Source organism: Oreochromis aureus, linkage group 18, assembly GCF_013358895.1.
Source record: "Oreochromis aureus strain Israel breed Guangdong linkage group 18, ZZ_aureus, whole genome shotgun sequence".
Taxonomy (NCBI): Eukaryota; Metazoa; Chordata; class Actinopteri; order Cichliformes; family Cichlidae; genus Oreochromis; species Oreochromis aureus.
The window spans coordinates 29,675,652-29,688,867 of NC_052959.1; the positions used below are offsets into that span (position 1 = coordinate 29,675,652).

The window sequence follows — 13,216 nt, forward strand, 5'->3', positions numbered from 1 at the left end:
ATCCGTGTCTGCATAAGTTCGCTCCGGGTATTCTGGCATTCTTTTCACAGTTATGCATATTAGGGTCACTGGTTATAGTAAATAGGCTGTAGGTGTGACTATTTGATGATCATCTACAATGGTTATCTATACTCCTACTGGGCCCTGAACTGGAAAAGCAGAAGATGGAGGGATCGTAGTTTTGTTAAATATAGGAAGCAGAAAGTGTTGTAACAACGGACTTAGCAATTTTCATTTCTTTATATGGGATAAATAGGCATAAAACTATTGTACTTAACATGTTGCATCTATCTTGGATTCATACCTGTATACTTTTGATTCCAGCCCTGCAGTAGTACTTTTTGATGTCCACGTCAATTTCTGTATTCCCGACAAAACTGAAAGGAAGGGCGAGAAGAACGTAGAAGGGGATTCATGTGTGTATTCATATGAAGATAAAAAGAATAAAAACAAAAACACATTTTGCATTTATTCAGATTTTAAAGGGCAAGTTTACACACAACCCGAGGAGAGGGCTGTACATCCACCATCCAAATGTATTTGGCTAATTTGATGGTGGCTTAATCTACATTTGATGTGCTAGTGAGCATTTCTGCATGGGCTCAAAAAACGAGTGCGTGGAAATGATCCTGTCTATTTGGAAAAAAACAGTCAGGTAACACAACTGACAATTATTACCAGTTATGATACTGAGAAAAAGGAAGCACACAAAATGAGCACTTTAATAAACATTTACTGAAGTAACGACAAAGTGACCTCATGTGTAGTCTGAATTTTCTCTGTGTGAAAAACTAAAGTACAGGAGTTTTAAAACTCGTCAACTGATTCAGACCAAATTAAACAAACGACAGGTTTTAAATAAAGGCCTGACGCTAAGATTTGTACATAAGTCATAATTTGAAAGAAAAAAGTGCAATTAAGATTACATCACTTGGCCAAGTCAAGTGAATTCAACAATGAATGAATCTGAGCGGTCTACCTGATCTGCAGGTCCATGATAACCTGCCTCTTGTCCACATTTTCTGTGTAAACTTTCACTCCATTCACTCTCAGCGGCTGCAGAAAAAAAAGAAGACATGAAGGTTAAAACGAAGGAAATCTTTAGTGAAATGTGACCAGACCTGCAGTCAAAGCTTTATTTAATGTTTACTAGCTCTGCATAATTCTACGTGTGAGGCAAGAAACTTTCCAGTTCTGATTAAATCAGTTCATGCGAGTCAACAAAGGAGTCACAAATAGAAACATGCGATAAAAGATCTGAACACGTACACTCTGACAGATGGTGCTGCCTAAAACATCCATGACACTAATTCTCCAGGATTTCCCACAAAGCTAACATCTAAAAATAAATAGTGTTATTCTACAGGCAATAAAAGGCTATAAAACAAAATACTAGCTGCTGTATTACTACGAATAACCCAAACGGCAGAAGTGTCATGCCATGGTCTTTCGGAGTCGTGCATTCACAACACTGTGTTATTATCTTATCACCTTGTCGCCCATGTCAATCTTGGTGAAGCAGAAGGTGCTGAGATGAGGGTTGGCGCCCTTCACCGCCGGCTCGATGGTCTCTCTGAACAGCTTCTCCACAAACTGGCAGATAAACGGCCACATCTGCTTCACCGTCTGAGGAGGGGAGAAAAATCATGTGGGAGAAAGAATTAGACAGATATAAGACATCCAAATCCCACAGCCCAAAATCCTTCAGCCCACAGCCTGAAGAAAAAAGTCAGTCACTGAGCACTGACACATGCAGCTGCTGGACAAGCCTCATGTTTTACAGCAGACCTGGTGAAAAACTACTACCTGGCATCTCTCTGCATATCCTTGTGTGTTTGTTGCACTATACCAATTTAGTTCAAACGACAAACAATGCAGAGACCAGTGTACTTTAAACTGTCACTGTGTTTGTCATACTTCATATTGTCTACTTACTACTGCAATTGAGAAGCTGTTACCAAGACTCCTGTGTTTCTGTAACTACATGTGCAGCTATTTGTGCCCAATCTGAAATCCCCCTGACGGGCAATACAATGTATTGCTTCACATTACATCATATTACATCACACTGTATCGTATTATACCCTCACAGCCGTTACAGGTAAACAACAATCAAAAATATGTCTGACAACTGTATTTCTTATCAGTGTTGTATTGCCAACACCTTTGCCAAACAAGATCATTTTTATAGTTCACGGGGATAAAAGAAACCACCCTGCAATTACTCTCAGCTGCTCCTTCACCCGACCTTCAGTTGTTAAAATATTATCACCTCACACAAAGCCCTCGTACAATCACAGCGAGAGAAATAACGCACCCAAACTTTGCACAACACTTCTGTTTATTATGAGCATTTTGACTCCAGGTGTAAAAGAGTCTCCTGTCACACAACAAAACACACTGAATATGTCAGCATTAATAAGCATACACACCGAGGATACGGATGCCTATATGAGATAGGAAGTTACCAGATCGGTGCTGTAGTAACATGCTGATTGTTGCTTTGACATCTATTCACCGAGCCATACTCAGACGGAGATTTCACTACCACAGAAATGACTTTGAATCAACTTCCCTATAAAATCCTCTAAGCACTGTGCACACATTTTAAAAGTGTAAAAATGCTCTGCGCCCTCAGGTGAACACTATGAACTGCTATAAACGGTCCTTTGACTTTGATTACACAGTTACCAGGAGCATTAAAGTTTCACAGAGGTCTGATGTTATGACAGGTGAAGTTCTGCTCATTATGACCTATTTGATCCAGATAAAGAAGCAATGAACTGAGCGATATCTGTTGGCAGCGGACGACATGACTTTTCAGGCTTCTGTACAGAAGCACGCTCCTCACTTCTGTGTTTGGGTGCGAAAAATGTAAAATCATTTAATCTGCCTGAGCTGAGCAATGCACAGGTCAAAATCCTAATCTGAGGGAAATGAGGGAGTGTATTATGCAATGGTCCTCCTCCATCCCCCGTCCATCACATACATTCACTGGTGATGATCACACTTAATGAAGTGACATTTACAGTACATTTACTAAATAAATACGGCAAATAAATAAGGGTCTTTGTAAGAAATTATTTTTTAATTTAAAATTTATTGAAACATTTAGCAATACTTTAGGAAGACATTTAAATCCAATAAAGAGTAAGGCACCAAAGCCCAGGCTGTCCCTCACTCCATCCTCCTATAAAAGTGCCCATCTGTGTGGTGATAACCACAGCTATTGATTGTCATCTTATGGGTAAGTTATGGCCATTTCTTTGCTTTAGAGGAGAATACATCTGGTTTTTATTTGCCTTTCAAATGACTTTCTGTGTTCCCATAAACAGATCTGGATATTAAAAAGATATTTTCCTGCTCATCTTCATCCATTACCTTTTTACTGGAAGGACCTGTAAACATTTACAGTAAGTGGTGCTCTTCTGACGTTAAGACTCGCTCTCTCTCCCTCTCTCTAGTTCACTTTGCATCTCTCTCCTTCACTCTCTCCCCACCTCAGTGTCTCTCTCCGGGGAGGTGGAAGCACTGGGTCAGGGTCTCTCAGAGCTCCAGATTCAGATCCTATTTATAAACCCTGCCTGTCTGCCTCTGCTAGCTGGCAGACTATTGTTGAGGACGTAGGGCGGTGTGCAAGTAGGTGTCTAAGCACAAAAATTAATTTAAATATAATACAAAGAAGAAGAAAAAAAGAGGTGTGTATACCTTATTCAGCCATTCCACTCTTTCCACATCTGGATAATGGACCTGGAATAGAAGATGGAAATGCATCAGTTAAAAACATGATTTACATTTATTTTAAACATAGCTCTGATGGAAAGGTCATGGTTTTCTTTAGTGCCCTCATTTGTGTCTCCTCTCCGTTTCCTGACATTACCATAGAGGACGCATTGTTTCTATACTTCTGGTTCACAAACTACATCACAGCTACTGTAATCTGTGGCATGAATTTACAGGCTGTTACATCCAGCTGCAAGTTAGAAAACAAACCAATGAAACTGTAAAAAATAACCTGTTAAAAAAAAAAATATATTGCATGCTGCTGGTCAAAGGTCAAGGAAGAGATAAACAGTAAGGAGTTCAAAGGTCAGGCCACAAAAAAATTACAGGAAATGCTTCAGTCTGTTTAGTAACTATGAAGCATACTGTAGCACTCCTTTTTGTCAGCTTATGAAGTAAACCTTGCAAAAACTAAATTAAATCTAATCGTTTTACATTACACATAAATCGCTTGAAGAAAATATTACGCTTAGATGATGCACTGGTTCAGTTTTAAAATTTAAAAGCTTAATGTTGCTGTTTGAGCTGCACTGCATTACACCGAGGTGCAAAAACACACAAGGAAAAAAGGAAAGTGCAGGTCTGCGATTACAACGAGGCTTCTTACAGCATATCAGTGAAAGCTTGTCCCTTTGTTTTGGCATCGTGTTACCTCACATTCCTGTACTTTTCCCACTGATTCATGCCAGGTCTCTTGGCAGAGCAGCAAGCCACAGAGAAAACACCGTAATGAAGCCTCTGATGCTGCGTGCAAAGACTCACACACACCTCCACTTTTCACTCATCGCTGTTGATGTCAAAGAACTGTTCATGATAGAACTTAAGTTGAGTTACTGAGGTGAAATCAATTGACTACAACAGACTCTGAAAGCCATCAATGTGTACCTCATTGTGTTCCAAGACTAAAAGTCATCAAAGTAATTAGAGTTCTTCCTCTGGGGAACATGAACATCTGCACTGAATCTCATCCTAATTCATCCCATCACTGCTGAGACGTTGGAGTAGCTACAATAACTAGGGATTCTTCTTAGCAGCTAACTTCCTAGTAAAATAAAATATTACAGAGAGAGCAAGAAAACACTTTAAAACAGAGCCCGTGTCAGCACTCTCAGCCCTCTTTTCAAATGTCTATATGCCTGTGCAGAATGAGGTGACATGTTCCTCAATATGACTCAGCCTACAAACAACTGCTCATCTTCCAGATCCAAGTGCAGCAGAACTGTGGTGCTGACTTGAGATGTTCTAATATTCACATAGACAGAAAGATGTTGTGCGAGATGCTGCAAAATATCTAAAAAAATCAATAGTGAACTGATACGCCCCATCAACACAATATGGATAATTAACTTAATGAATTAGCATTAGCAATTACCCCGCCTACATCCAGCCTATGTATATGCATCATATATAGCCTAATCACAGGTCACCTCTTCAGTAGTTGTGTTGGTGGCTACTGTTGGGCAGACGGGGAACTGTTGAGCCCTGTACTTCAAAAAGAAAAGCAAAAATGTCTTCAGCAGATGCCATTTGGGTTCACTGCTCATGGTGAGAGCTCAGCTCGAGTTACCACTGCTGCTGCCATTAGGTAAGGGAAAAAGGGAAAAGCCAGCCAGCTTCACTTCTTTTCTTAGACTTTAATTTATTTTAGACACATGCACTCATTATTTTAGGCTTGAAATGATCCGACTTCAAGCCACAGACCCGACTTGACAGACCTGTATTGCCATCCAGCCAGTCATGCTGGCAGCCTGGCAAAGTGGCTGCTGTATGTTTAAGTGCAGTATCATTTTCTGACAAATGATGGATGTCTCATAGGAAAATACAACTCAGAGGCTAAGTGCTGCGACATGCCGAACACCAGGATGTCAGTGCAGCAGCATCAAAGGACTTCTGGAGGACTGGGAGTAGACTGGGAGTAGGCTGTGGCAGACGTGTTACATAATGGACACGCTGAGAGAATTCGGGAGAAACACTCAGGCCTGAGGCCGATACACGAGCGGCAGGGGCCACAAACAAAGTCCATTTAAATACAGGCTGGTAAGGCTCAAAGCACAAGCATAAATAAAAGGTTTGTCTTTGCATGTACTTCCTCATTTCAGTGTTTTGCATTTATGTGTATTTGAATGTCCAAAGATCAAAGTCCATTTCACTGAAAAATGAAATTGACCAAAGCTGATCCTACTATTGCATTCTGGAGCTCAAGGAACCAACATCCCTGACCTAAGACATAAAAAATATATTTGCTTATGTTCTTGTGATCCTACAAAAGTTCCTTAGATATTTTTAATAAAACTGAAATCGTTATGTGTTCAAAGACAAATCTGGGTTTTAAAGTAGATGCATTCACAACTGTTTCTCACACATGTAAAGTTTTAAAAATTAAAGTACAGATGACCTGCGAACCATGCATACTTGAAAATGAACATCTAAAATACATGAAAGCCTTCACAGAAATTTAAAGGAACAGCCGAGTGTCTTTATAAGCTGAGAAACTTCATGTAAATGGGTACAGAGACATGACAAATGCTACATGTGTCGCGTACAGAAGCATCACTGAGAGTCACTGAGTCTCACATGTGGCCCAAAGTGGCACAAGAAGCCATCCAAGTTATGCATGCTGTGCAGACCATGACCATGCAGTCATGCATCCTACAACTGAAAGAGCTAATGGTGACATCACCATCCCACTGCGTTTCCTGGGGATTACATTTCCTATGACAACAAAAAAGTGACACCATTTTTCTGTTGCATTTAATGAACCATGTGAACAAACTTCAGCGTTTATACTGAATGTGCTTGATGTCATGCTCGCCATTTACTGCCAAGTGTGTAGAATCCCATTTGCACCTGACAGAAGTGCAGCAGTATTGTTCTGTTCTGAATTCCCTGATTAATTTCACGCCACATAAAAAGATTAGGAAATAGTGAAAATTCCATCTCAGTTTATGAAAGCGCAAACTACCAGCTATGTTCAGTGTTTTTTTACATAACACAAAGATGAGCAGCAGATTTTCACCATTAAGAAGCTGAAACTATTTAAAAAATGTAAATTAGTGCAGTCAGCGTTAATCTCGTTAAAATGATGTTAACACCAGGACCGCATTAATGCTGCAAATCTCCGTTAGCAAGTTAACGCGGATCGCCCCGTGTTGCATGTCGACGTTGACGCGTTAGCGCGGTGAGCTCGTTAACGCGTTAGCGCCGTGCAGCCCCTTGCACGGGGTGATCCCCGTTAACTCGCTAATGGAGAGTTGCTGCTGCTGTTTTAGTTTACATGAAAAATGACAAAAACATTAACCAGAAACAGTAGAGAGATGGACAATTAATCAGTTTCATCACAATCACGACAAACAAAATAACTGACTTATGTGAGCGCGGGCGTGCAGCTAGTACAGAAAATGGAAAGACAACAACAACAACAACAACGTGACTAATGCAAATGACTGTTTCTCTGGTGTTTTTTTATTAGTGTTGTTTGAATACTTTCCCCTGGAATGTCACATGGCTTCTAAGAACCGGACCCCCTGTCTCAAATTACTAAAACACAAAAAGTCAATTATGGATAAACATCAGCATCTTTGAAGATGCCATTATGAGCTAAGCAGGCAAAGGGCTGATAGAAAGAAAATACTGCTACTGCATCCTATTGTTTGTTGGGCCAAAGCGCTCCATCAGGGATTAAAGTGGAGCTTTACATGTAAGTGAAATACAAATCATTGTTTGTTTTTGGTGACAGTGTCTGTCTGTGAGTTATTCCAGGTTACACTTAAGGCAAAGCTGCTCCAAATATGGCTCTGATAGGTCATTGCTCCATTCTTTCCTTAGTCCCAGCGCTAACCACATCTGTCATATAAACAGTCTGCAACTTGGCAGATGACAAAAAACCAAAACAACAGAGTTGGAACCAGACAAAAAAAAAAAAAAAAAAAAAAAAGGAAAGTATGACTCATCTGGCCAATAAAAAGCCAACAGCTGCAGAAGCAGAGTTTACTTTTAGGGTAAATAACTGAAAGAAAAATCTAGATTTGGACATCATCTTGATAAGAGTGAGAGGAAAGTACAGCAAATTACTAATTTTCCCTCATTTAAATGAATTACACAGGAAATTAGGTTAAGTACTAAAAAAACTGAGCATAAAACTATGACCAGAGAAGGAATGTGGGACAGACTGTGTCTGAGGACTGAAACTAAAGGGCAATACAACCTTTTATTTGTAACAAGAAGAAACATATAATTTATGTAAATGTGTTTTTATTCTGTATTCAATAATGTAGAGTTCTCTGGAGAGCAACAAAACAAGGATATGTATTCATTTCCTCAATAAACTGGGAACATTTTCGTCTTTTAGAGCAACAATGGTTCAGGTTACTGAAGGAAAACAGTCTTTCTGTTCACTGAATCTTTCAAGTATCTACGTCACCAGAAACTCCCAACGTCTGACCTCAGTGTGCTCTTCCTGCAGATTTCTCTCTAAATCCCCTGAATCGGCAGCGCTCACTTAAAAAATGCATGAAGAAGCTGATAATCTGCTCAGTCCTCTACTCAAAGTTAAACACAGTCAGCAACATTCCTCGAGTAAACTGGGACCAGGCAAATTAAAAAGTCATTGACCCAAACATCCAGCTCTAGGTACTCAATGTAGGTTTGGAAAAGTAAAGGCCTTTATTTTATCAGTACTGGCAGTTGTTCAAATTTCCTCAAGGTTAAAGGTGTAAAACGTTGTTGTTTCAAAGTCTCCAATGGCATACAAGTCCTCTGCCACCTGGGGCTTCCTCTGACCCCCATCAGCACCCGTAGACATCCCACAGTGGAGGCGAGCTGCCAGGGACTGATAACTGCATATGTGAGATGGGCTTAATGGACAAGAACACTTTCTTACTTACTGTGTTTTGGGGTTTTCATGTAAAATATTTAAAGTACAAAGGCTGCCGTAAAAAGATCAATCAACAATTAACAAAGTGATTTATGGTGAATTGATGGAGATTAGAAAACGATTCTGATTTGTTTTTTTTACCATAATCAAGCCCTAATATAAATTATAGGGTTATTTTAGCACGTGGAGGATAACACCATCATAAACATCATCATAATAATGATGTTTCCATTAACAGTTTGGACCACTGCAATTCCCAGTGTCTATTCATTTTAACTCTTCAACATCAACTCTTCATCGCACTAACACATTACAGACACACCAATATGAGCCACCACTAATCATAACTTCATTACAATTCATTGGTGTTACAAAGAAGCACCCACGGGCTCTCAAAGTACTGGATAACTCATGCACACAAAATCTAGTTTAAGTGCAGGCTATACAACCATTGTCAGCAAAGTCCTCATTTATTTCAGTAAGACTTTCAGCAAACAAGCAAATAAGCATATCCCGCTTTGTCTAAATGTTGCATTATCATTACTTGTAATCCAATGGTGAAAATTAGCACTGCTGTAAGCCTTCCAGACTTGTCAAATCCTGTCTGAGAGATTATACTGAGCAGTGTCTGTCAATATCTCTGCAATCTTATGGATATATTTCTCAAACAGGCCTTCCTGGATCGCACTTCATACGCCTGCAGCGATACGCCCACACCAGCACAGACCTGCGCATGTTTTGATCTGCAGTTCTGCTTCCTGTCACCGTGCCCTCTATACTCAAGAAAAACATGGATCCGATGTGGGGCAACATTTTTGGCTTTTGCCTTGTACAGCAGGCCTTCTGTAAAACCAACAAAGGATTAGCAGAAGACTGGAGCGTCACCTTCCGTCACGTGTGTGCGTGTTCATGCCAAAATGTGCGACATGCGCGAAGAGACTCACAGCCCAACTATGCACCAGCTGTTAGAAAATCCTGGCACTCCTCCCCAGCCACACCCCAAACACAAAGCATGTCTGTGTGAGAGAGAGCAGGGGGGAGATGTGGGAAAAAGAGTAACAAATGAAAATAAAAATGAGAGGTTATAAAAAATGAAACAAAAAATATATTTAAAAAAATTCTTCTACAGCAGAAAATCCTAAATGTTTTCTCTGTGTCCGGCTGAAATTTTTAAAAAAAGTGTAAAAAATTTTAAAAGGGGGAAGACGGTGACTCTGTAAATCTATAAGGTGATAACAAAACAGGAAAATCTGCTTAGTCATGTCCCCTTTAAACGACAGAAGATGTTGAAAGGTGGATATGACGAGACGGTTGCTCCACTGATGCCTATATTTAGGCTGAGCGAGCAAGACGGACCATCATGAGGAAAATATGCATTCAGCTTTAATGCGCAATACGTTTTTGTAGGACAACATGCAATAGCCCCTCTGCAGTCATCCGCAATATCCTAACTTGGGTTGGGGCGAACGCACGATATTGTCTGTATATCACTCAGCTAATTTCACAGAGGTTTTTGATGCTGTGAAGTTTTGTCTGTAAGCAAGTGATTACCTAGCTGTTAGCCAGGATAATCCTGGATAATCTCCCTATTTGACACTCAGAATGACCATAATTTGCAAATGATACTAGTAAGTATGACCTGAATATAGCAATTTAGCCCATAAAGTCAATGTATGCAAGATCAGTTTTCCCAACAAGTGTTTTTGCAAACCACAGGAGTCTCCCCTCGTCAGGGCGACACAGCTCAGGAATTTATCTAAAAGCAGGAAAAGTATCCATGTTCCCTGCAAGTTTCAGAAACTCAGCTTTGATCACGTCTAACTCATTTGCGTGTGGATGCTGATAAGTCTGTATTGAGTCAACATTGCTCACCAATTTCTTAAAAATAAACAGCCAATCCACTGCACAGTGCTGCTCTCTACTCCAGCTATATTTTAAAAGAATAACAATAACAAGGCTGACGCATTCATTTTTATCATTAGGGGTGCTAGGGTAAATATTTCCTTCACGACTGCAATAAATATGCAGATCCAAACACACCCAGATTAAGATAAACGCTGGCACTTTTTGTACAACACCCCACGTTTCTTTTCACAACCAAATAAAAACGTATAAACACTTGAAGCAGGGCAGAGCAGGGCAGAGCAGCCGAGGCCTTTCTGCTCCTTCGCATTGTTTTCATTCTGGGCTGCAGAGCACAGCCCCGCCCTCTGGCACTTCAAAAGAACAGGGAATCCCCACCCATCCCATATCGTATGAGCACACACAGATGAAGAGAGGGAGGAGGAAGAGGACGAGCCACTGGGACATGGAGGGAAACAGTTACACTGCTAATGCAGCAACTTCCTATGTCTGTGTTTTGAAAGGCACAACGCAGTCGGGCTGCATCAAACCAGGTCACTGGAACATTGGACTAAGAAGAGAAGACGTTTGGCTGAGTTTGCCTGAAATTTTCCACAACGTTCATACTCATGGTCCCACCCAGGAATTACCCAACACGGCCAAATCTGTGTGACTCAAACCCAACCATAAATCACGAGGATGGTTCCAACCTCCATAAAAAAGCCGAATATAACCAGAGTACTGCACAGTATAGAAAAATCATACCATTAGTCATGCAAACGAACTCCCTCTCATTACAGTCTGACATGTAAGCAACTCTGCAGCCATCTCATAACAACCTGTTTCACAAGCTTCCAGTTGATAGTAGTGTAGGTTGTTTTACGAAACAAAAACATAGACTCGAAAAACAGATCATATATCTCTCATATCAGCTTCTCATCTCTGGCTCTCTGTTAATTAAAGTTACAATCTTTCTCTTCACATACAAAGTCCTGAATTGCCAGGTTCGATCACCTCTTGAAGACCAAGCACCGTGTTTCACAAAGAGTGAAGGTTGACTTGTGGTTTCCCCAAATTGTTCAAAAGTAGAAAACCTTTCAGCTATCCGGCCTCTCTTCCTTGGATCCAGCTCACAGTTTGGATTCAGGACACAAACACGCTCTCTCTGCTTTTAGAAATGAGCTTAAACCTGGTGAATGTGAAACCATGTTTTAGTTATGCTGCTGCAGGCTGACACACTCAACATTTGTCCTGCACGCCCCTCTCTTTCACTCCCAGTCATGTACACGCCACCATTTCACATCATTAACTTCTGCCAGTTCTCTCCAGTTCTTGTAGTTGTTCACAGTCTCTCTTTGCTCCTCTTCTCTGGCTTCAACCGGTCATGACTCTGATAGTTTAACAGCTTCACACAAAGACTTAAACGATCTTTGATCATGTGGTTTACCTTCACTAGAGTGAGCACCATAAAATACCATCTTTTGCCATGAAACTGGCTGCACAGCTGTATTTGCTTCTACAGCCACATCAGTTTAAGACTTTTTCCTAAAAAAAAAGAAAAGTAACAATTTGCTCTAAGTGCACATCTCTTTTCAGCTCAGTCATTTTCTGAAGCCTCTGTTCCCCGTCCACGACTCCACATTACTGCTGGTATGTGGATTCAAACACCAGAAGATGACACAAATTATCTACTTGATGTTCTCATGGAAAATGGACACATGAGCTTTTATTCGGTACTCAGTAACAACCCCACCTGCTGGATTTCATTTGTGTGTTTTGATTCCTACAGGCTTCACCTTTGCCCCACTGCTATTCGCGTTGGTCAGCTTAAATGTAATAAATCAATCAAATCAGGAGTGCAAAACTCAACTCTTTGGTGTCAAACACTCAGATTGCTCTTTACACTTAGTTACACACAGCTGGCTTTGCTACTCTTTGGTATGTGTGATTAGTCAACTAATCGCAAAAATAATCTGTCAAACACAGGGGATTCATATTTTAATGTGGTTAAACACAGAAAAGTCACCTGTAATAAATCAATCAAATCAGGAGTGCAAAACTCAACTCTTTGGTGTTATCTTTACCTTCTGTTTTTTCCATGACATAAACAGCGACTCCACTAACCATTATTTCTAGACTTATTTTCTTGGTTCATGGTTTATACTGTAACATATCGGGAAAAAAACACTATCAATCAAGGAAAGAGTGTAAAACTTCCACATGGGAAATCCTCGAATCATCAACTGTTTTGCATGTTGGCTTGAAAATAAGCTTTTTTTGTTATTTTAAATACTTAATCAATTATGGCAGTCAGCCAGAGGAAAGCATGATTCAAATCAAAACACATAATGCACATTATCAGCACGCTATGCAAAGGTCTGAGTCTGACACTCAAATATCAGCTCTGTCTTTATCTCCACAGGAATTTGGTTTGCCTGTCCTAAACCTCCAGCCTGTCGGTTTACCACACTGACCTCATTTCTTTGCTGTAGCGACAGGCATTTCAAACCTCTCCTTCGATCACTGCGCTCATCTTTAAAGCAGCCAGCAGTAGTCTGAACTTTTGATGCCTGTGTTTGAGGTCAACCTATTTTGATTGTCATATGATTAAAGACCATAAGCTGGCTGCTAAATAATAAACAGTATTTTAGCAGTGCCTGGTGGCAGGATCATGTTGAAGTAATTTTGCTGAATGATTTCTGAATGATGCTGTCCAGG

General features: G+C 40.3%; 1 protein-coding gene across 3 annotated transcripts in view; it reads right to left on the bottom strand.

Moving 5' to 3' along the window:
• Nucleotides 1-13,216, bottom strand: part of esyt2a (extended synaptotagmin-like protein 2a) — a 52,491-nt gene that overhangs the window by 32,380 nt on the left and 6,895 nt on the right. For all 3 annotated transcript variants that reach the window (XM_031754371.2, XM_031754369.2, XM_031754372.2), the window contains exons 3-6: nucleotides 3,709-3,750; nucleotides 1,492-1,626; nucleotides 980-1,056; nucleotides 305-377 (exon numbers count right to left, since the gene is read on the bottom strand). In XM_031754371.2, the coding sequence (XP_031610231.2) occupies nucleotides 305-377; nucleotides 980-1,056; nucleotides 1,492-1,626; nucleotides 3,709-3,750 (327 nt within the window). The remainder of the gene's footprint in view (nucleotides 1-304; nucleotides 378-979; nucleotides 1,057-1,491; nucleotides 1,627-3,708; nucleotides 3,751-13,216) is intronic.